This window comes from Salvelinus alpinus, chromosome 20, assembly GCF_045679555.1.
Source record: "Salvelinus alpinus chromosome 20, SLU_Salpinus.1, whole genome shotgun sequence".
NCBI lineage: Eukaryota > Metazoa > Chordata > Actinopteri > Salmoniformes > Salmonidae > Salvelinus > Salvelinus alpinus.
The window spans coordinates 15,649,162-15,670,564 of NC_092105.1; the positions used below are offsets into that span (position 1 = coordinate 15,649,162).

Genomic DNA, 21,403 nt, shown 5'->3' on the forward strand with positions numbered 1-21,403 from the left:
ATAGAGACGTGAGAACAGCAGAGAGATGGACATGTAGATAGAGACGTGAGAACAGCAGAGAGATGGACATGTAGATAGAGACGTGAGAACAGCAGAGAGATGAACATGTAGATAGAGATGTGTGAGAACAGCAGAGAGATGAACATGTAGATAGAGATGTGTGAGAACAGCAGAGAGATGAACATGTAGATAAAGACGTGAGAACAGCAGAGAGATGAACATGTAGATAGAGACGTGAGAACAGCAGAGAGATGAACATGTAGATAGAGACGTGAGAACAGCAGAGAGATGAACATGTAGATAGAGACGTGAGAACAGCAGAGAGATGAACATGTAGATAGAGACGTGTGAGAACAGCAGAGAGATGAACATGTAGATAGAGACGTGTGAGAACAGCAGAGAGATGAACATGTAGATAGAGACGTGTGAGAACAGCAGAGAGATGAACATGTAGATAGAGACGTGTGAGAACAGCAGAGAGATGAACATGTAGATAGAGACGTGTGAGAACAGCAGAGAGATGAACATGTAGATAGAGACGTGTGAGAACAGCAGAGAGATGAACATGTAGATAGAGACGTGTGAGAACAGCAGAGAGATGAACATGTAGATAGAGACGTGTGAGAACAGCAGAGAGATGGACATGTAGATAGAGACGTGTGAGAACAGCAGAGAGATGGACATGTAGATAGAGATGTGTGAGAACAGCAGAGAGATGAACATGTAGATAGAGACGTGAGAACAGCAGAGAGATGGACATGTAGATAGAGACGTGAGAACAGCAGAGAGATGAACATGTAGATAGAGACGTGAGAACAGCAGAGAGATGAACATGTAGATAGAGACGTGAGAACAGCAGAGAGATGAACATGTAGATAGAGACGTGTGAGAACAGCAGAGAGATGAACATGTAGATAGAGACGTGTGAGAACAGCAGAGAGATGAACATGTAGATAGAGACGTGTGAGAACAGCAGAGAGATGAACATGTAGATAGAGACGTGTGAGAACAGCAGAGAGATGAACATGTAGATAGAGACGTGTGAGAACAGCAGAGAGATGAACATGTAGATAGAGACGTGAGAACAGCAGAGAGATGAACATGTACATAGAGACATGTGAGAACAGCAGAGAGATGAACATGTAGATAGAGATGTGAGAACAGCAGAGAGATGAACATGTAGATAGAGATGTGAGAACAGCAGAGAGATGAACATGTAGATAGAGACGTGTGAGAACAGCAGAGAGATGAACATGTAGATAGAGACGTGAGAACAGCAGAGAGATGGACATGTAGATAGAGACGTGAGAACAGCAGAAAGATGAACATGTAGATAGAGACGTGTGAGAACAGCAGAGAGATGAACATGTAGATAGAGACGTGTGAGAACAGCAGAGAGATGAACATGTAGATAGAGACGTGTGAGAACAGCAGAGAGATGGACATGTAGATAGAGACGTGTGAGAACAGCAGAGAGATGGACATGTAGATAGAGACGTGTGAGAACAGCAGAGAGATGAACATGTAGATAGAGACGTGTGAGAACAGCAGAGAGATGAACATGTAGATAGAGACGTGTGAGAACAGCAGAGAGATGGACATGTAGATAGAGACGTGTGAGAACAGCAGAGAGATGAACATGTAGATAGAGACGTGTGAGAACAGCAGAGAGATGGACATGTAGATAGAGATGTGAGAAAAGCAGAGAGATGAACATGTAGATAGAGACGTGTGAGAACAGCAGAGAGATGGACATGTAGATAGAGACGTGTGAGAACAGCAGAGAGATGAACATGTAGATAGAGACGTGAGAACAGCAGAGAGATGAACATGTAGATAGAGACGTGTGAGAACAGCAGAGAGATGAACATGTAGATAGAGACGTGTGAGAACAGCAGAGAGATGAACATGTAGATAGAGACGTGTGAGAACAGCAGAGAGATGAACATGTAGATAGAGACGTGTGAGAACAGCAGAGAGATGAACATGTAGATAGAGACGTGTGAGAACAGCAGAGAGATGAACATGTAGATAGAGATGTGAGAACAGCAGAGAGATGAACATGTAGATAGAGATGTGAGAACAGCAGAGAGATGGACATGTAGATAGAGACGTGTGAGAACAGCAGAGAGATGAACATGTAGATAGAGACGTGTGAGAACAGCAGAGAGATGGACATGTAGATAGAGACGTGTGAGAACAGCAGAGAGAGGAACATGTAGATAGAGATGTGAGAACAGCAGAGAGATGAACATGTAGATAGAGATGTGAGAACAGCAGAGAGATGAACATGTAGATAGAGACGTAAGAGAACAGCAGAGAGATGAACATGTAGATAGAGACGTGAGAACAGCAGAGAGATGAACATGTAGATAGAGACGTGTGAGAACAGCAGAGAGATGAACATGTAGATAGAGACGTGTGAGAACAGCAGAGAGATGAACATGTAGATAGAGACGTGTGAGAACAGCAGAGAGATGAACATGTAGATAGAGACGTGTGAGAACAGCAGAGAGATGAACATGTAGATAGAGACGTGTGAGAACAGCAGAGAGATGGACATGTAGATAGAGATGTGAGAACAGCAGAGAGATGAACATGTAGATAGAGACGTGTGAGAACAGCAGAGAGATGAACATGTAGATAGAGACGTGTGAGAACAGCAGAGAGATGAACATGTAGATAGAGACGTGTGAGAACAGCAGAGAGATGAACATGTAGATAGAGACGTGTGAGAACAGCAGAGAGATGAACATGTAGATAGAGACGTGTGAGAACAGCAGAGAGATGAACATGTAGATAGAGATGTGAGAACAGCAGAGAGATGAACATGTAGATAGAGATGTGTGAGAACAGCAGAGAGATGAACATGTAGATAGAGATGTGAGAACAGCAGAGAGTAGGACATGCAGATAGAGATGTGAGAGAACAGCAGAGAGATGGACATGTAGATAGAGATGTGAGAACAGCAGAGAGATGAACATGTAGATAGAGATGTGAGAACAGCAGAGAGATGAACATGTAGATAGAGATGTGAGAACAGCAGAGAGATGAACATGTAGATAGAGATGTGTGAGAACAGCAGAGAGATGGACATGTAGATAGAGATGTGTGAGAACAGCAGAGAGATGGACATGTAGATAGAGACGTGAGAACAGCAGAGAGATGGACATGTAGATAGAGACGTGAGAACAGCAGAGAGATGAACATGTAGATAGAGATGTGAGAACAGCAGAGAGATGGACATGTAGATAGAGACGTGTGAGAACAGCAGAGAGATGGACATGTAGATAGAGACGTGTGAGAACAGCAGAGAGATGAACATGTAGATAGAGATGTGAGAACAGCAGAGAGATGAACATGTAGATAGAGACGTGAGAACAGCAGAGAGATGGACATGTAGATAGAGACGTGAGAACAGCAGAGAGATGAACATGTAGATAGAGACGTGAGAACAGCAGAGAGATGAACATGTAGATAGAGACGTGAGAACAGCAGAGAGATGAACATGTAGATAGAGACGTGTGAGAACAGCAGAGAGATGAACATGTAGATAGAGACGTGTGAGAACAGCAGAGAGATGGACATGTAGATAGAGACGTGAGAACAGCAGAGAGATGAACATGTAGATAGAGACGTGAGAACAGCAGAGAGATGAACATGTAGATAGAGACGTGTGAGAACAGCAGAGAGATGGACATGTAGATAGAGACGTGTGAGAACAGCAGAGAGATGGACATGTAGATAGAGACGTGAGAACAGCAGAGAGATGAACATGTAGATAGAGACGTGAGAACAGCAGAGATGAACATGTAGATAGAGACGTGAAAACAGCAGAGAGATGAACATGTAGATAGAGACGTGTGAGAACAGCAGAGAGATGGACATGTAGATAGAGACGTGTGAGAACAGCAGAGAGATGGACATGTAGATAGAGACGTGAGAACAGCAGAGAGATGAACATGTAGATAGAGACGTGAGAACAGCAGAGAGATGAACATGTAGATAGAAACGTGAAAACAGCAGAGAGATGAACATGTAGATAGAGACGTGAGAACAGCAGAGAGATGAACATGTAGATAGAGACGTGTGAGAACAGCAGAGAGATGGACATGTAGATAGAGACGTGAGAACAGCAGAGAGATGAACATGTAGATAGAGACGTGAGAACAGCAGAGAGATGAACATGTAGATAGAAACGTGAAAACAGCAGAGAGATGAACATGTAGATAGAGACGTGAGAACAGCAGAGAGATGAACATGTAGATAGAGACGTGAGAACAGCAGAGAGATGGACATGTAGATAGAGACGTGAGAACAGCAGAGAGATGGACATGTAGATAGAGACGTGAGAACAGCAGAGAGATGGACATGTAGATAGAGACGTGTGAGAACAGCAGAGAGATGAACATGTAGATAGAGATGTGTGAAAACAGCAGAGAGATGAACATGTAGATAGAGACGTGTGAGAACAGCAGAGAGATGGACATGTAGATAGAGACGTGTGAGAACAGCAGAGAGATGAACATGTAGATAGAGATGTGAGAACAGCAGAGAGATGGACATGTAGATAGAGACGTGTGAGAACAGCAGAGAGATGAACATGTAGATAGAGACGTGAGAACAGCAGAGAGATGAACATGTAGATAGAGACGTGAGAACAGCAGAGAGATGAACATGTAGATAAAGACGTGAGAACAGCAGAGAGATGGACATGTAGATAGAGACGTGAGAACAGCAGAGAGATGGACATGTAGATAGAGATGTGTGAGAACAGCAGAGAGATGGACATGTAGATAGAGACGTGTGAGAACAGCAGAGAGATGAACATGTAGATAGAGACGTGAGAACAGCAGAGAGATGAACATGTAGATAGAGACGTGAGAACAGCAGAGAGATGAACATGTAGATAGAGACGTGAGAACAGCAGAGAGATGAACATGTAGATAGAGACATGTGAGAACAGCAGAGAGATGAACATGTAGATAGAGACGTGTGAGAACAGCAGAGAGATGGACATGTAGATAGAGACGTGTGAGAACAGCAGAGAGATGAACATGTAGATAGAGACGTGAGAACAGCAGAGAGATGAACATGTAGATAGAGACGTGAGAACAGCAGAGAGATGAACATGTAGATAGAGACGTGAGAACAGCAGAGAGATGAACATGTAGATAGAGACGTGTGAGAACAGCAGAGAGATGAACATGTAGATAGAGACGTGTGAGAACAGCAGAGAGATGGACATGTAGATAGAGACGTGAGAACAGCAGAGAGATGAACATGTAGATAGAGACGTGAGAACAGCAGAGAGATGAACATGTAGATAGAGACGTGTGAGACCAGCAGAGAGATGGACATGTAGATAGAGACGTGTGAGAACAGCAGAGAGATGAACATGTAGATAGAGACATGTGAGAACAGCAGAGAGATGAACATGTAGATAGAGACGTGTGAGAACAGCAGAGAGATGGACATGTAGATAGAGACGTGTGAGAACAGCAGAGAGATGAACATGTAGATAGAGACGTGTGAGAACAGCAGAGAGATGAACGTGTAGATAGAGACGTGAGAACAGCAGAGAGATGAACGTGTAGATAGAGACGTGTGAGAACAGCAGAGAGATGAACATGTAGATAGAGACGTGAGAACAGCAGAGAGATGAACATGTAGATAGAGACGTGTGAGAACAGCAGAGAGATGGACATGTAGATAGAGACGTCTGAGAACAGCAGAGAGATGAACATGTAGATAGAGACGTGTGAGAACAGCAGAGAGATGAACGTGTAGATTGAGACGTGAGAACAGCAGAGAGATGAACATGTAGATAGAGACGTGTGAGAACAGCAGAGAGATGAACATGTAGATAGAGACGTGTGAGAACAGCAGAGAGATGAACATGTAGATAGAGACGTGAGAACAGCAGAGAGATGAACATGTAGATAGAGACGTGTGAGAACAGCAGAGAGATGGACATGTAGATAGAGACGTGTGAGAACAGCAGAGAGATGAACATGTAGATAGAGACGTGTGAGAACAGCAGAGAGATGGACATGTAGATAGAGATGTGTGAGAACAGCAGAGAGATGGACATGTAGATAGAGATGTGTGAGAACAGCAGAGAGATGGACATGTAGATAGAGATGTGTGAGAACAGCAGAGAGATGGACATGTAGATAGAGACGTGAGAACAGCAGAGAGATGAACATGTAGATAGAGACGTGAGAACAGCAGAGAGATGAACATGTAGATAGAGACGTGAGAACAGCAGAGAGATGAACATGTAGATAGAGATGTGAGAACAGCAGAGAGATGAACATGTAGATAGATACGTGAGAACAGCAGAGAGATGAACATGTAGATAGAGACGTGAGAGAACAGCAGAGAGATGAACATGTAGATAGAGATGTGAGAACAGCAGAGAGATGAACATGTAGATAGAGATGTGAGAACAGCAGAGAGATGAACATGTAGATAGAGATGTGAGAACAGCAGAGAGATGAACATGTAGATAGAGATGTGAGAACAGCAGAGAGATGAACATGTAGATAGAGATGTGAGAACAGCAGAGAGATGAACATGTAGATAGAGACGTGAGAACAGCAGAGAGATGAACATGTAGATAGAGACGTGTGAGAACAGCAGAGAGATGGACAGGAAGATAGAGACGTGAGAACAGCAGAGATATGAACATGTAGATAGAGACGTGAGAACAGCAGAGAGATGAACATGTAGATAGAGATGTGAGAACAGCAGAGAGATGAACATGTAGATAGAGACATGTGAGAACAGCAGAGAGATGAACATGTAGATAGAGACATGTGAGAACAGCAGAGAGATGAACATGTAGATAAAGATGTGAGAACAGCAGAGAGATGAACATGTAGATAGAGATGTGAGAACAGCAGAGAGACGTGTGAGAACAGCAGAGAGATGGACATGTAGATAGAGACGTGAGAACAGCAGAGAGATGAACATGTAGATAGAGATGTGAAAACAGCAGAGAGATGAACATGTAGATAGAGATGTGTGAGAACAGCAGAGAGATGGACATGTAGATAGAGACGTGTGAGAACAGCAGAGAGATGGACATGTAGATAGAGATGTGAGAACAGCAGAGAGATGGACATGTAGATAGAGACGTGAGAACAGCAGAGAGATGGACATGTAGATAGAGACGTGTGAGAAGAGCAGAGAGATGAACATGTAGATAGAGACGTGTGAGAACAGCAGAGAGATGGACATGTAGATAGAGACGTGAGAGAACAGCAGAGAGATGAACATGTAGATAGAGACGTGAGAACAGCAGAGAGATGAACATGTAGATAAAGACGTGAGAACAGCAGAGAGATGGACATGTAGATAGAGACGTGAGAACAGCAGAGAGATGGACATGTAGATAGAGACGTGTGAGAACAGCAGAGAGATGAACATGTAGATAGAGACGTGAGAACAGCAGAGAGATGGACATGTAGATAGAGACGTGAGAACAGCAGAGAGATGGACATGTAGATAGAGACGTGAGAACAGCAGAGAGATGAACATGTAGATAGAGACGTGAGAACAGCAGAGAGATGAACATGTAGATAGAGACGTGAGAACAGCAGAGAGATGAACATGTAGATAGAGACGTGAGAACAGCAGAGAGATGAACATGTAGATAGAGACGTGAGAACAGCAGAGAGATGAACATGTAGATAGAGACGTGAGAACAGCAGAGAGATGAACATGTAGATATAGATGTGTGAGAACAGCAGAGAGATGAACATGTAGATAGAGACGTGTGAGACCAGCAGAGAGATGAACATGTAGATAGAGACGTGAGAACAGCAGAGAGATGAACATGTAGATAGAGATGTGAGAACAGCAGAGAGATGAACATGTAGATAGAGACGTGTGAGACCAGCAGAGAGATGGACATGTAGATAGAGACGTGTGAGAACAGCAGAGAGATGAACATGTAGATAGAGACATGTGAGAACAGCAGAGAGATGAACATGTAGATAGAGACGTGTGAGAACAGCAGAGAGATGGACATGTAGATAGAGACGTGTGAGAACAGCAGAGAGATGAACGTGTAGATAGAGACGTGTGAGAACAGCAGAGAGATGAACGTGTAGATAGAGACGTGAGAACAGCAGAGAGATGAACGTGTAGATAGAGACGTGAGAACAGCAGAGAGATGAACATGTAGATAGAGACGTGTGAGAACAGCAGAGAGATGAACATGTAGATAGAGACGTGAGAACAGCAGAGAGATGAACATGTAGATAGAGACGTGTGAGAACAGCAGAGAGATGGACATGTAGATAGAGACGTCTGAGAACAGCAGAGAGATGAACATGTAGATAGAGACGTGTGAGAACAGCAGAGAGATGAACGTGTAGATAGAGACGTGAGAACAGCAGAGAGATGAACATGTAGATAGAGACGTGTGAGAACAGCAGAGAGATGAACATGTAGATAGAGACGTGTGAGAACAGCAGAGAGATGAACATGTAGATAGAGACGTGAGAACAGCAGAGAGATGAACATGTAGATAGAGACGTGTGAGAACAGCAGAGAGATGGACATGTAGATAGAGACGTGTGAGAACAGCAGAGAGATGAACATGTAGATAGAGACGTGAGAACAGCAGAGAGATGAACATGTAGATAGAGACGTGAGAACAGCAGAGAGATGGACATGTAGATAGAGATGTGTGAGAACAGCAGGGAGATGGACATGTAGATAGAGATGTGTGAGAACAGCAGAGAGATGGACATGTAGATAGAGACGTGAGAACAGCAGAGAGATGAACATGTAGATAGAGACGTGAGAACAGCAGAGAGATGAACATGTAGATAGAGACGTGAGAACAGCAGAGAGATGAACATGTAGATAGAGACGTGTGAGAACAGCAGAGAGATGAACATGTAGATAGAGATGTGAGAACAGCAGAGAGATGAACATGTAGATAGAGACGTGAGAACAGCAGAGAGATGAACATGTAGATAGAGACGTGAGAGAACAGCAGAGAGATGAACATGTAGATAGAGATGTGAGAACAGCAGAGAGATGAACATGTAGATAGAGATGTGAGAACAGCAGAGAGATGAACATGTAGATAGAGATGTGAGAACAGCAGAGAGATGAACATGTAGATAGAGATGTGAGAACAGCAGAGAGATGGACATGTAGATAGAGACGTGAGAACAGCAGAGAGATGAACATGTAGATAGAGACGTGTGAGAACAGCAGAGAGATGGACAGGAAGATAGAGACGTGAGAACAGCAGAGATATGAACATGTAGATAGAGACGTGAGAACAGCAGAGAGATGAACATGTAGATAGAGATGTGAGAACAGCAGAGAGATGAACATGTAGATAGAGACATGTGAGAACAGCAGAGAGATGAACATGTAGATAGAGACATGTGAGAACAGCAGAGAGATGAACATGTAGATAAAGATGTGAGAACAGCAGAGAGATGAACATGTAGATAGAGATGTGAGAACAGCAGAGAGACGTGTGAGAACAGCAGAGAGATGGACATGTAGATAGAGACGTGAGAACAGCAGAGAGATGAACATGTAGATAGAGATGTGAAAACAGCAGAGAGATGAACATGTAGATAGAGATGTGTGAGAACAGCAGAGAGATGGACATGTAGATAGAGACGTGTGAGAACAGCAGAGAGATGGACATGTAGATAGAGATGTGAGAACAGCAGAGAGATGGACATGTAGATAGAGACGTGAGAACAGCAGAGAGATGGACATGTAGATAGAGACGTGTGAGAAGAGCAGAGAGATGAACATGTAGATAGAGACGTGTGAGAACAGCAGAGAGATGGACATGTAGATAGAGACGTGAGAGAACAGCAGAGAGATGAACATGTAGATAGAGATGTGAGAACAGCAGAGAGACGTGTGAGAACAGCAGAGAGATGGACATGTAGATAGAGATGTGTGAGAACAGCAGAGAGATGGACATGTAGATAGAGATGTGTGAGAACAGCAGAGAGATGGACATGTAGATAGAGATGTGTGAGAACAGCAGAGAGATGGACATGTAGATAGAGATGTGTGAGAACAGCAGAGAGATGGACATGTAGATAGAGACGTGAGAACAGCAGAGAGATGAACATGTAGATAGAGATGTGAGAACAGCAGAGAGATGGACATGTAGATAGAGACGTGTGAGAACAGCAGAGAGATGAACATGTAGATAGAGATGTGAGAACAGCAGAGAGATGGACATGTAGATAGAGATGTGTGAACAGCAGAGAGATGAACATGTAGATAGAGATGTGAAAACAGCAGAGAGATGGACATGTAGATAGAGATGTGAGAACAGCAGAGAGATGAACATGTAGATAGAGATGTGAGAACAGCAGAGAGATGAACATGTAGATAGAGACGTGTGAGAACAGCAGAGAGATGGACATGTAGATAGAGACGTGAGAACAGCAGAGAGATGAACATGTAGACAGAGATGTGAGAACAGCAGAGAGATGGACATGTAGATAGAGATGTGAGAACAGCAGAGAGATGAACATGTAGATAGAGATGTGAGAACAGCAGAGAGATGAACATGTAGATAGAGACGTGTGAGAACAGCAGAGAGATGAACATGTAGATAGAGTCGTATGAGAACAGCAGAGAGATGAACATGTAGATAGAGACGTGTGAGAACAGCAGAGAGATGAACATGTAGATAGAGATGTGAGAACAGCAGAGAGATGAACATGTAGATAGAGATGTGAGAACAGCAAAGAGATGAACATGTAGATAGAGATGTGAGAACAGCAGAGAGATGAACATGTAGATAGAGATGTGAGAACAGCAGAGAGATGAACATGTAGATAGAGACGTGTGAGAACAGCAGAGAGATGGACATGTAGATAGAGACGTGAGAACAGCAGAGAGATGAACATGTAGATAGAGATGTGTGAGAACAGCAGAGAGATGGACATGTAGATAGAGATGTGAGAACAGCAGAGAGATGGACATGTAGATAGAGACGTGTGAGAACAGCAGAGAGATGAACATGTAGATAGAGATGTGAGAACAGCAGAGAGATGAACATGTAGATAGAGATGTGTGAGAACAGCAGAGAGATGGACATGTAGATAGAGATGTGAGAACAGCAGAGAGATGGACATGTAGATAGAGACGTGTGAGAACAGCAGAGAGATGAACATGTAGATAGAGACGTGTGAGAACAGCAGAGAGATGGACATGTAGATAGAGACGTGAGAACAGCAGAGAGATGAACATGTAGATAGAGATGTGTGAGAACAGCAGAGAGATGGACATGTAGATAGAGATGTGAGAACAGCAGAGAGATGGACATGTAGATAGAGACGTGTGAGAACAGCAGAGAGATGAACATGTAGATAGAGATGTGAGAACAGCAGAGAGATGAACATGTAGATAGAGATGTGAGAACAGCAGAGAGATGAACATGTAGATAGAGATGTGAGAACAGCAGAGAGATGAACATGTAGATAGAGATGTGAGAACAGCAGAGAGATGGAGCTTCATTCTGCTCTAAGAAGCATGTCTCCTTTCATTCATTCAGTCTAACACACACACACACACACACACACACACACACACACACACACACACACACACACACACACACACACACACACACACACACACACACACACACACACACACACACACACACACACACACACACACACACACACACACACACACACACACACACACACACACACACAATGGTAAAGCTAAACTAAATAAAAGTAAAGCATTTCATTCCCCTCTTCTTCATAAACACTTTCCCCACAACCCCGGAGGGCAAGTGTTCCTTCTCTCTACTCCTCCTGTCACTTCATTATCTCGCCTCTCCTCCCTCAGTCACCAAGGACACCGATTCATCCCTCGTTCCTCATCCCTCCTCTCAAAACAACAAGCCTTCCCAGGAGAGGGAGCAGATAGATGACAACACAGTGACTAGGGTCTGGTTTCAATGATGAACTATTTTCGCATAGAGGAACTATGTCACTGCCTACGTCCGGGGACTCTCCCAACAAATCACGAGGCAGACATGCCAGAACGTCGCGATTCAAAACCTTTGTAGTGATTTTAGTTAAGGTAGTTGATGCAAACCAGTCACTTACGAAATGCAGTCATCAAAAATAACCTTTGTGATCTCCATCCTGCTAGCTACTATTTAGTATTTTATTCAAGCTGATAAAGTAGTGACGTAGGCAGTGACATAGTTCCTCTATGACAACAGAGTTTATCATTAAAACCAGACCCTAGTCACTGTGTTGCTATCTCTCTCCTCTCTCCCCCTCTGTCTGCTCCTCCTTCGCTCTTCCTATTTCTCTCTCCCTGATCTCCTACCACTCCCTATTTCTCTCTCCTCTCTCCCTGATCTCCTACCACTCCCTATTTCTCTCTCCTCTCTCTCTGATCTCCTACCACTCCCTATTTCTCTCTCCTCTCTCCCTGATCTCCTACCACTCCCTATTTCTCTCTCCTCTCTCCCTGATCTCCTACCACTCCCTATTTCTCTCTCCTCTCTCTCTGATCTCCTACCACTCCCTATTTCTCTCTCCTCTCTCCCTGATCTCCTACCACTCCCTATTTCTCTCTCCTCTCTCCCTGATCTCCTACCACTCCCTATTACTCTCTCCTCTCTCTCTGATCTCCTACCACTCCCTATTTCTCTCTCCTCTCTCTCTGATCTCCTACCACTCCCTATTTCTCTCTCCTCTCTCCTACCACTCCCTATTTCTCTCTCCTTCCTCTCTGATTTCCTACCACTCCCTATTTCTCTCTCCTCTCTCTCTGATCTCCTACCACTCCCTATTTCTCTCTCTCTCTCCCTTCTCTTTATCTCTCTTTCCTGTGTTTGTCTTCTGGCTAGGAACAGGTAGAATGGGAACCGCACATTGAGACTTACTTTCAGAAGGCAGGCTACAGTCAGACAGGCTACATTCAGACATTGCTCTGTTACAGTCAGACAGGCTACATTCAGACATTGCTCTGTTACAGTCAGACAGGCTACATTCAGACATTGCTCTGTTACAGTCAGACATTGCTCTGTTACAGTCAGACATTGCTCTGTTACAGTCAGACAGGCTACAGTCAGACATTGCTCTGTTACTGTCAGACAGGCTACAGTCAGACATTGCTCTGTTACTGTCAGACAGGCTACAGTCAGACATTGCTCTGTTACAGTCAGACAGGTTACAGTCGGACATTATTCTGTTACAGTCAGACAGGCTACAGTCAGACAGGCTACAGTCAGACAGGCTACAGTCAGACATTGCTCTGTTACTGTCAGACAGGCTACAGTCAGACATTGCTCTGTTACAGTCAGACAGGCTACAGTCAGACATTGCTCTGTTACAGTCAGATATTGCTCTGTTACAGTCAGACAGGCTACACTCAGACATTGCTCTGTTACAGTCAGACAGGTTACAGTCAAACAGGCTACAGTCAGACATTACTCTGTTATAGTCAGACCGGTTACAGTCAGAAATTTCTCTGTTACAGTCAGACAGGCTACTGTCAGACATTACTCTGTTACAGTCAGACAGGTTACAGTCAGACAGGCTACAGTCAGACATTGCTCTGTTACAGTCAGATATTTCTCTGTTACAGTCAGACATTGCTCTGGTACAGTCAGATATTGCTCTGTTACAGTCAGATATTGCTCTGTTACAGTCAGACAGGTTACAGTCAGACAGGCTACAGTCAGACATTGCTCTGTTACAGTCAGATATTGCTCTGTTACAGTCAGATATTGCCCCTGTTACTGTCAGACAGGCTACAGTCAGACATTGCTCTGTTACAGTCAGACAGGCTAGTCAGACATTGCTCTGTTACAGTCAGATATTGCTCTGTTACAGTCAGATATTGCCCCTGTTACAGTCAGACAGGCTACAGTCAGACATTGCTCTGTTACAGTCAGACAGGCTACAGTCAGACATTGCTCTGTTACAGTCAGACAGGTTACAGTCAGACAGGCTACAGTCAGACATTACTCTGTTATAGTCAGACAGGTTACAGTCATAGATTGCTCTGTTACAGTCAGACAGGCTACAGTCAGACAGGCTACAGTCAGACATTACTCTGTTATAGTCAGACAGGTTACAGTCAGACATTACTCTGTTACAGTCAGACAGGTTACAGTCATAGATTGCTCTGTTACAGTCAGACAGGCTACAGTCAGACATGTTCAGTTTAGCAAACAAAAACAACATAGATTCCCCCAAAGGCCTGTTACTAAAAGCCTCAGGGCAACCACCAATAAGAGGATAGGAGAGAGTGTAACCTATATTACCACACACATTTGTTCCAGCCCAGCACTAACCCATCTGATTCAACTAGTGCAGAGCGGCGTAGATCAGTGCAGTAGTTATGGTGGTACTGTAGGGTGAGAGTATAAAGTAAACCATCTCTTACCCCTAGAATATCTTTGGAACAGCCGTTACGCTCACTTCCTGTGACCTGTGTGAGGACAGAGAAATGTTTTGAGAAAAGTCCTATAGATATAGAAGCATCCACTAAGTAAGGTACAGTATAACATCTACAGGGCTAAAAATATGAAGTTGTTATGGAGGTCTATACCAATGATTAATATATACACTAGATGACTGATAGGGGGTGCTGTGTTGAAGCCTCCATCTTGGCTCTCCCAAACCATCGTAAAAAAGATTCTGGAAGCTATAGAAATGGATGTATTAATGTCTACATTTGTTTTTTGTCACAAATATTCTCCACTGCGTCCATTCAGCCACAAGAGCGTTAGTGAGATCGGGCACTGATGTTGGGCGATTAGGCCTGGCTCGCAGTCGGTGTTCCAATTCATCCCAAAGGTGTTTGATGGGGTTGAGGTCAGGGCTCAGGCCAGTCAAGTTCTTCCACACCGATTTCAAAAAAACATTTCTGTATGTACTTCTCTTTGTACACGGGGGCATTGTCATGCTGAAACAGGAAAGGGCCTTCCCCAAACTGCTGCCACATTGTTGGAAGCACAGAATCGTCTAGAATGTAATTGTATGCTGTAGCATTAATATTTCCCTTCACTGGAACTAAGGGGCCTAGACTGAACCATGAAAAACAGTCCCAGACCATTATTCCTCCTCCACCAAACTTTACAGTTGGCAGTAAGCATAAGGGCAGGTAGCGTTCTCCTGACATCCGCCAAACTCTGATTCGTCCGTTGGACTGCCAGATGGTGAAGCGTGATTCTTTACTCAAGAGAACGCGTTTCCACTGCTCCAGATTCCAATGGCGGTGAGCTTTACACCACTCCAGCTGACGCTTGGCATTGCGCATGCTGATTTTAGGCTTGTGTGCAGCTGCTCGGCCTTGGAAACCCATTTCATGAAGCTCCAGATGAACAGTTCTTGTGCTGACGTTGCTTCCAGAGGCAGTTTGGAACTCGGTAGTGAGTGTTGCAACAGAGGACAGCCCTATGCGCTTCAGCGGTCCCGTTCTGTGTGGTCTACCACTTCGCGGCTGAGCCATTGTTGCTTCACTTCACAATAACATCACTTACAGTTGACCGGGGCAGCTCTAGCAGGGCATATGTTTGGAGAGAGAGAGAGAGAGACACTCAGTGAGCATAGCCTTGCTATTGAGAAAGGCCGCCGCAGTCAGACCTGGCTCTCAAGAGAAGACAGGCTATGTGCTAACTCTCTAGTCCTTTTTACTGCCTCCCATATTCTGTGGGCACTGTGTTCTATGTACTCATTATCTATCTTCCAGATAATTAGGGCACAAATTGTATTAACTGACTAGTTGGAAAGGTGGCATCCTATGATGGTGCCACTTTGCAGATCACTGAGCTCTTCAGTAAGGCCATTCTACTGCCAGTGTTTGTCTATGGAGAGTGCATGGCTGTGTGCTCGGTTTTATACACCTGTGTGGCTGAAATAGCCGAATCCACTAATTTGAAGGGGTGTCCATATACTTGTGTATATATAGTGTATTACAGACACCTAATGCATACTTTTAAGTTATATTATGTGAGCTAAACATAAAAATACTAATATTGATTTTTGTAAGTTCTAATGTTAAGTTAATTTTGTCCTTGAAACATTGAATTGACAAACTGTAGAATTCCATTCATTCCTATGGACGACTGCTCCTTCTAGGGAATGCCAATATGGCCGACCGGTGGCTTCAGAGCCTCTCACTGGTGGCCAATACACAGCAATAGCAATCTAGGGTTTATATACATCATTGGTCTATACAGTGGTGGTCTTTCAGTAACCAATGAGAATGCCTTGACAAATATAGATTGCAAAACCAAACCAGAGCATGTGACCCTACATCAAAATGACTCTTGCTCATCTGTTTGGCCCAGGTACAGCTAATCTGCACACACACACACACAAACACACGTCTGCCACCACCATTTCCTGTTCCAGATGCTGCATATAGAGACAGAGAGAAAAAGAACGAATGAGAGAAGAGAGAGAGACTCAGTGAGCATAGCCTTGCTATTGAGAAAGGCCGCCATAGGCAAAACTGGCTCTCTCAAGAGAAGACAGGCTATGTGCACCCTGCTCACAAAATGAGGTGGAAACTGAGCTGCACTTCATAACCTCCTGCCAAATATATGACAATATTTGAGACACATATTTCCCACAGATTACACAGATCCACAAAGAATTCAAAAACAAGCCCAATTTTGATAAACTCCCATATCTACTGGGTGAAATACCACAATGTGCCGTCACAGCAGCAAGATTTGTGACTTGTTTCCACAAGAAAAGGGCAGGAACAAACACCATTGTAAATACAACCCATATTTATTGTTAATGTATTTTCCCTTTTGTACAGCGCTACAACACCGTATATAGACATAATATGACATTTGAAATGTCTTTATTCTTTTTGAACTTTTGTGAGTGTAATGTTTACTGTTCATTTTTATTATTTATTTAACTTTGTATATTATCTACTTCACTTGCTTTGGCAATGTAAACATATGTTTCCCATGCCAATAAAGCCCTTAAATTGAATTGAGAGAGAGAGAGAGAGAAAGAAATAGAGAAGAAAGAAAAATAAAGAGAGAGAGACAGACATTTGGTAGATCGCCCCCTTTACTGCCTCCCTCTGTCCTTCTCTCTAACCCCCTTTACTGCCTCCCTCTGTCCTCTCTAACCCCATTTACTGCCTCCCTCTGTCCTTCTCTCTAACCCCCTTTACTGCCTCCCTCTGTCCTTCTCTCTAACCCCATTTACTGCCTCCCTCTGTCCTTCTCTCTAACCCCCTTTACTGCCTCCCTCTGTCCTTCTCTCTAACCCCCTTTACTGCCTCCCTCTGTCCTTCTCTCTAACCCCCTTTACTGCCTCCCTCTGTCCTTCTCTCTAACCCCCTTTACTGCCTCCCTCTGTCCTTCTCTCTAACCCCCTTTACTGCCTCCCTCTGTCCTTCTCTCTAACCCCCTTTACTGCCTCCCTCTGTCCTTCTCTCTAACCCCTTTTACAGCCTCTCATATTCTGTGGGCACTGTGTTCTATGTACTCTCTCGCTCTCTCTCTCTCTCTCTCTCTATGAGTAACTCCACTGTCTGACTGCGTAATCAGGGCAGCACTGGCATGAAGGTGTGATGTGTGTGTACGTGCAGCCCTGTCATCGAACACAATGCTTAAAGTGTAGCCATAGAAGACTATAAGTGTCATTTTGCATAATGCATTTCTCACATCTATTAACAGTAGCATCAGCAGCCTACGGTAATGGTGGTGCAACTCTCCAGACACACACCGTGGTCTCCAGTGCCCAAACCAACCACAACCCATCACAACACCTGCAAACAAACAGCATGCAAGCCAACTATTCTCCCACCACCTGTGACCTACAGCGCCAATAGGCCGAGGTGAAAGATTCACCAGGATCAACTTGCAGTGCAGCTTGATTTGAAAGTCTTTATAATTCTCTAACGTTTCTTTCTATATTTAGAACAGAGCATGCTTGAATCTAAACCGAAAACATAAGGTAGCGCTTGGCCTGTCAACGACGGAAATGGGTTTAACCGTCACTAACCGCAAGAGTCCTAAACTGATTTTACATCTTATCGTGACAATGCAGTCTACTGTATAAATCAATATAAAATTAACTCATTTTAATTGTTGCTTTGTATTTGCAATACCTCCTACACTAGCTATGTTGCATTAAGCATATTTTATCGTTAATTGTGTTTTCAAATTAAAGGTTGCCTAGTTAAATAAAGGTTAAATACACGTTTTTTTAAATAATAATTTGCAAATGAGAAATGAAATGCAATAACCGTCCAAACATTTTTATAAAAGTTCCAACAAATTATATTAGACTACAAAATAGTAAGTTACGCTTCAAGTTAAACAAAAAAAAGCAAAACAACGTAATGTATCTCTTCTCACCTGAGATGCGCAACGAATCAGTGAACAGACGATGGAAAGTTTTCCCGTGCTGCGGAGGACTGTAGGCATGTTTGGTCACTGGTCCTCTCCATCCGTCCATCTCACAGAAGACGCACCGTACAAGCACAAATCGGTACAAATGCCAAACATCGCCGTTCTACCGCCAGAGAGCGAACAGCGTCACCAGCTCAACTGGAGAGAGTCACGGATTTGGTGTCGTCTTGGGAGTGAACGAGCGTGCGTGCGCTGTGCGTGGGCGTACCAGGGGATTCGCATGACAGAGCTCCGCGCTAAAAAACATGGCATGACACATCGGTAATGTGTTCAGCCACGAAGTTCTAACATAGGCGAGGAGCGCTGCTATATCAGACACTGACTAGCCTGCTGACCAGGTTTCCCCTACACACCCACACCAATGACCCACACGCACAAACGGAAACAATGTCGCGCACACTCCTCCTTATGCGTTTTTGAATGGTAGCACAGCGTAGTGCACAATTTCACCATGCACTCAATGTACAATCTCTATAGAAGTGGAAGGTTTGACTTTCTGTTCAATTGTTGTTTTGCGCTCTTCGCATCCTGCCAGTAAATGCATGTGTAATCATTAGCGCTAATGCACTCTGCTGGAGGCGGTGTCTGCGGCACTGAGAGGCGGCACGGCGGGTCTGTGTTGTGTGGACTTTGTGTTGTTCTAGTGAAATATGACTCATGTTCGTGCCCCAGATCCCGCTGGCAGAGAAAGAGAGAGAGAGGGAGAGGTGGACAGAGGTGAAAGGAGGATCGGGTTTAAGTGGAGATTAACAACAGCGGAGACCAAATAGATTTAAAGCAACCCTGAACAAGGAAGGTGACGCAAATCCCCAGAACCGCCCTATTGCTCCTCTGAGACAGAGAGAAAGATGGGAAATGTGGTCGTTTTTCATAAGTTTTATCTGCAAGGAGAAGTGGAGGGAATACACAAATAATAAGGGAGCCATAATAAGGATGCGTGCATTTATTTAAGTGGTAATCACATGAATAAAGTTGACTCGGAACTGACAGGCAAAAAAAACGTCACAAAAGGAGATGCGAATCGTTCATTACGTCATCATTATTTTGGCCTTATATTTGTCTCTGCAGCCTAAACTAGTCAGTATGCGGCTATCTGGGAGATAAAGCGCTTGACTAACTCAGCAGCTTTATTAAAAGGTGAAATAATATAAATTTTCTCAATTGTGTCCAAATGTATTTATTGTATGAATGAAAAACACACGAATCTGTCCTAAATGCGTGGTGTGTGTTTGGGGAAAGCTACTGACCTGTGTTGAGTGTAAAGTCTTTAAATATAAGGTCAGGTATTGTTTACCGTAACACAACAATATGGATCTTGAAAAGGAATTTATGTTCTTCAGTGGATGTAGGCCATGTCCGGGGGTGTTAATTAAAATCTTTCCCACTCCAATGTCCACCCTGTTAGGCTAAATTATAGAAAAATTAACATTTCAAAACGTTAATGTTTGATAGAGGAGTTAAAATCAAGTGTTCACAATTATGCTAGTTCAATTTTGCTTACTCATAGAGTGATGGCTAATTTGGGCTACAAATTTCTACCCTGTTAGGATTATGAACCAAAAATAAGTGCCTGAGCTTGACCTATATGTTTTTCTGAAAGTCAAACATGTCCTTTTTCTGATAGAATACAAAATATATATATTGTAGCGTTTTTAGCACCGGGTTCTTTGTAAGCAGAGTTTAAACATACAAACACACAACCCAGTCCAAGTGAAGGGTTAAACTGGTTTACTACTAGCAGGCTTTGGCAACAAATTTCATAAAAACTCAGAAGAAAAAAAAACATCCTCACTGTCAACTGCGTTTATTTTCAGCAAACTTAACATGTAAATATTTGTATGAACATAACAGGATTCAACAACTGAGACATAAACTGAACAAGTTCCACAGACATATGACTAACATAAATGGAATAATGTGTCCCTGAACGAAGGGGGGGTCAAAATCAAAAGTAACAGTCAGTATCTGGTGTGGCCACCAGCTGCATTAAGTACTGCAGTGCATCTCCTCCTCATTGACTGCACCAGATTTGCCAGTTCTTGCTGTGAGATGTTAACCCACTCTTCCACCAAGGCACCTGCAAGTTCCCAGACATTTCTAGGGGGAATGGCCCTAGCCCTCACCCTCCAATCCAACAGGTCCCAGACGTGCTCAATGGGATTGAGATCCGGGATCTTCGCTTGCCGGTGATGTCTGGTGAGGACCTGCCTTACAACAGGCCTACAAGCCCTCAGTCCAGCCTCTCTCAGCCTATTGCGAACAGTCTGAGGACTGATGGAGGGATTGTGCGTTCCTGGTGTAACTCGGACAGTTGTTGTTGCCATCCTGTACCTGTCCCGCCGGTGTGATATTCAGATGTACCAATCCTGTGCAGGTGTTGTTACACGTGGTCTGTCACTGCGAGGACGATCAGCTGTCCATCCTGTCTCCCTGTAGCTCTGTCTTAGGCGTCTCACAGTACGGACATTGCAATCTATTGCCCTGGCCACATCGGCAGTCCTCATGCCTCCTTGCAGCATGCCTAAGGTACGTTCACGCAGATGAGCAGGGACCCTGGGCATATTTCTTTTGGTGTTTTTCCAGAGTCAGTAGAAAGGCCTCTTTAGTGTCCTAAGTTTTCAGAACTGTGACCTTAATTGCCTACTGTCTAAGCTGTTAGTGTCTTAACGACCGTTCCACAGGTGCATGTTCATTAATTGTTTATGGTTTATTGAACAAGCATGGGAAACAGTGTTTAAACCCTTTGCAATGAAGATCTGTGAAGTTATTTGGATTTTTACTTATTATCTTTGAAAGACAGGGTCCTGAAAAAGGGACGTGTCTTTTTTTTCTGAGTTCACAATACCCAAAACAAACAGAATAAACACTTCATCACCAGTGGAAGGTAGTCCAAGGTTAGGTCTTTGGGTTAGATCCTTGTTGAAATCATAATTTTCTTTAAAACTTCATTCTCCACCGTATGCT

The 21,403-nt window shown here is 43.7% G+C and overlaps 1 protein-coding gene across 2 annotated transcripts in view; it reads right to left on the reverse strand.

The window, feature by feature from the left end:
* The window catches only part of LOC139546359 (AF4/FMR2 family member 3-like), a 78,090-nt gene extending 59,132 nt beyond the window's left edge, over positions 1–18,958 (reverse strand). The window contains exons 1-2 of one of the 2 annotated variants that reach the window (XM_071354652.1): positions 18,386–18,958; positions 14,437–14,481 (exon numbers count right to left, since the gene is read on the reverse strand). In XM_071354652.1, coding sequence (XP_071210753.1) covers positions 14,437–14,481; positions 18,386–18,454 — 114 coding nt within the window. In that variant the 5' untranslated portion in view covers positions 18,455–18,958. The remainder of the gene's footprint in view (positions 1–14,436; positions 14,482–18,385) is intronic. The other variant, XM_071354653.1, reaches the window with a different exon arrangement.
* Between the last annotated feature and the right edge of the window lie 2,445 nt (positions 18,959–21,403).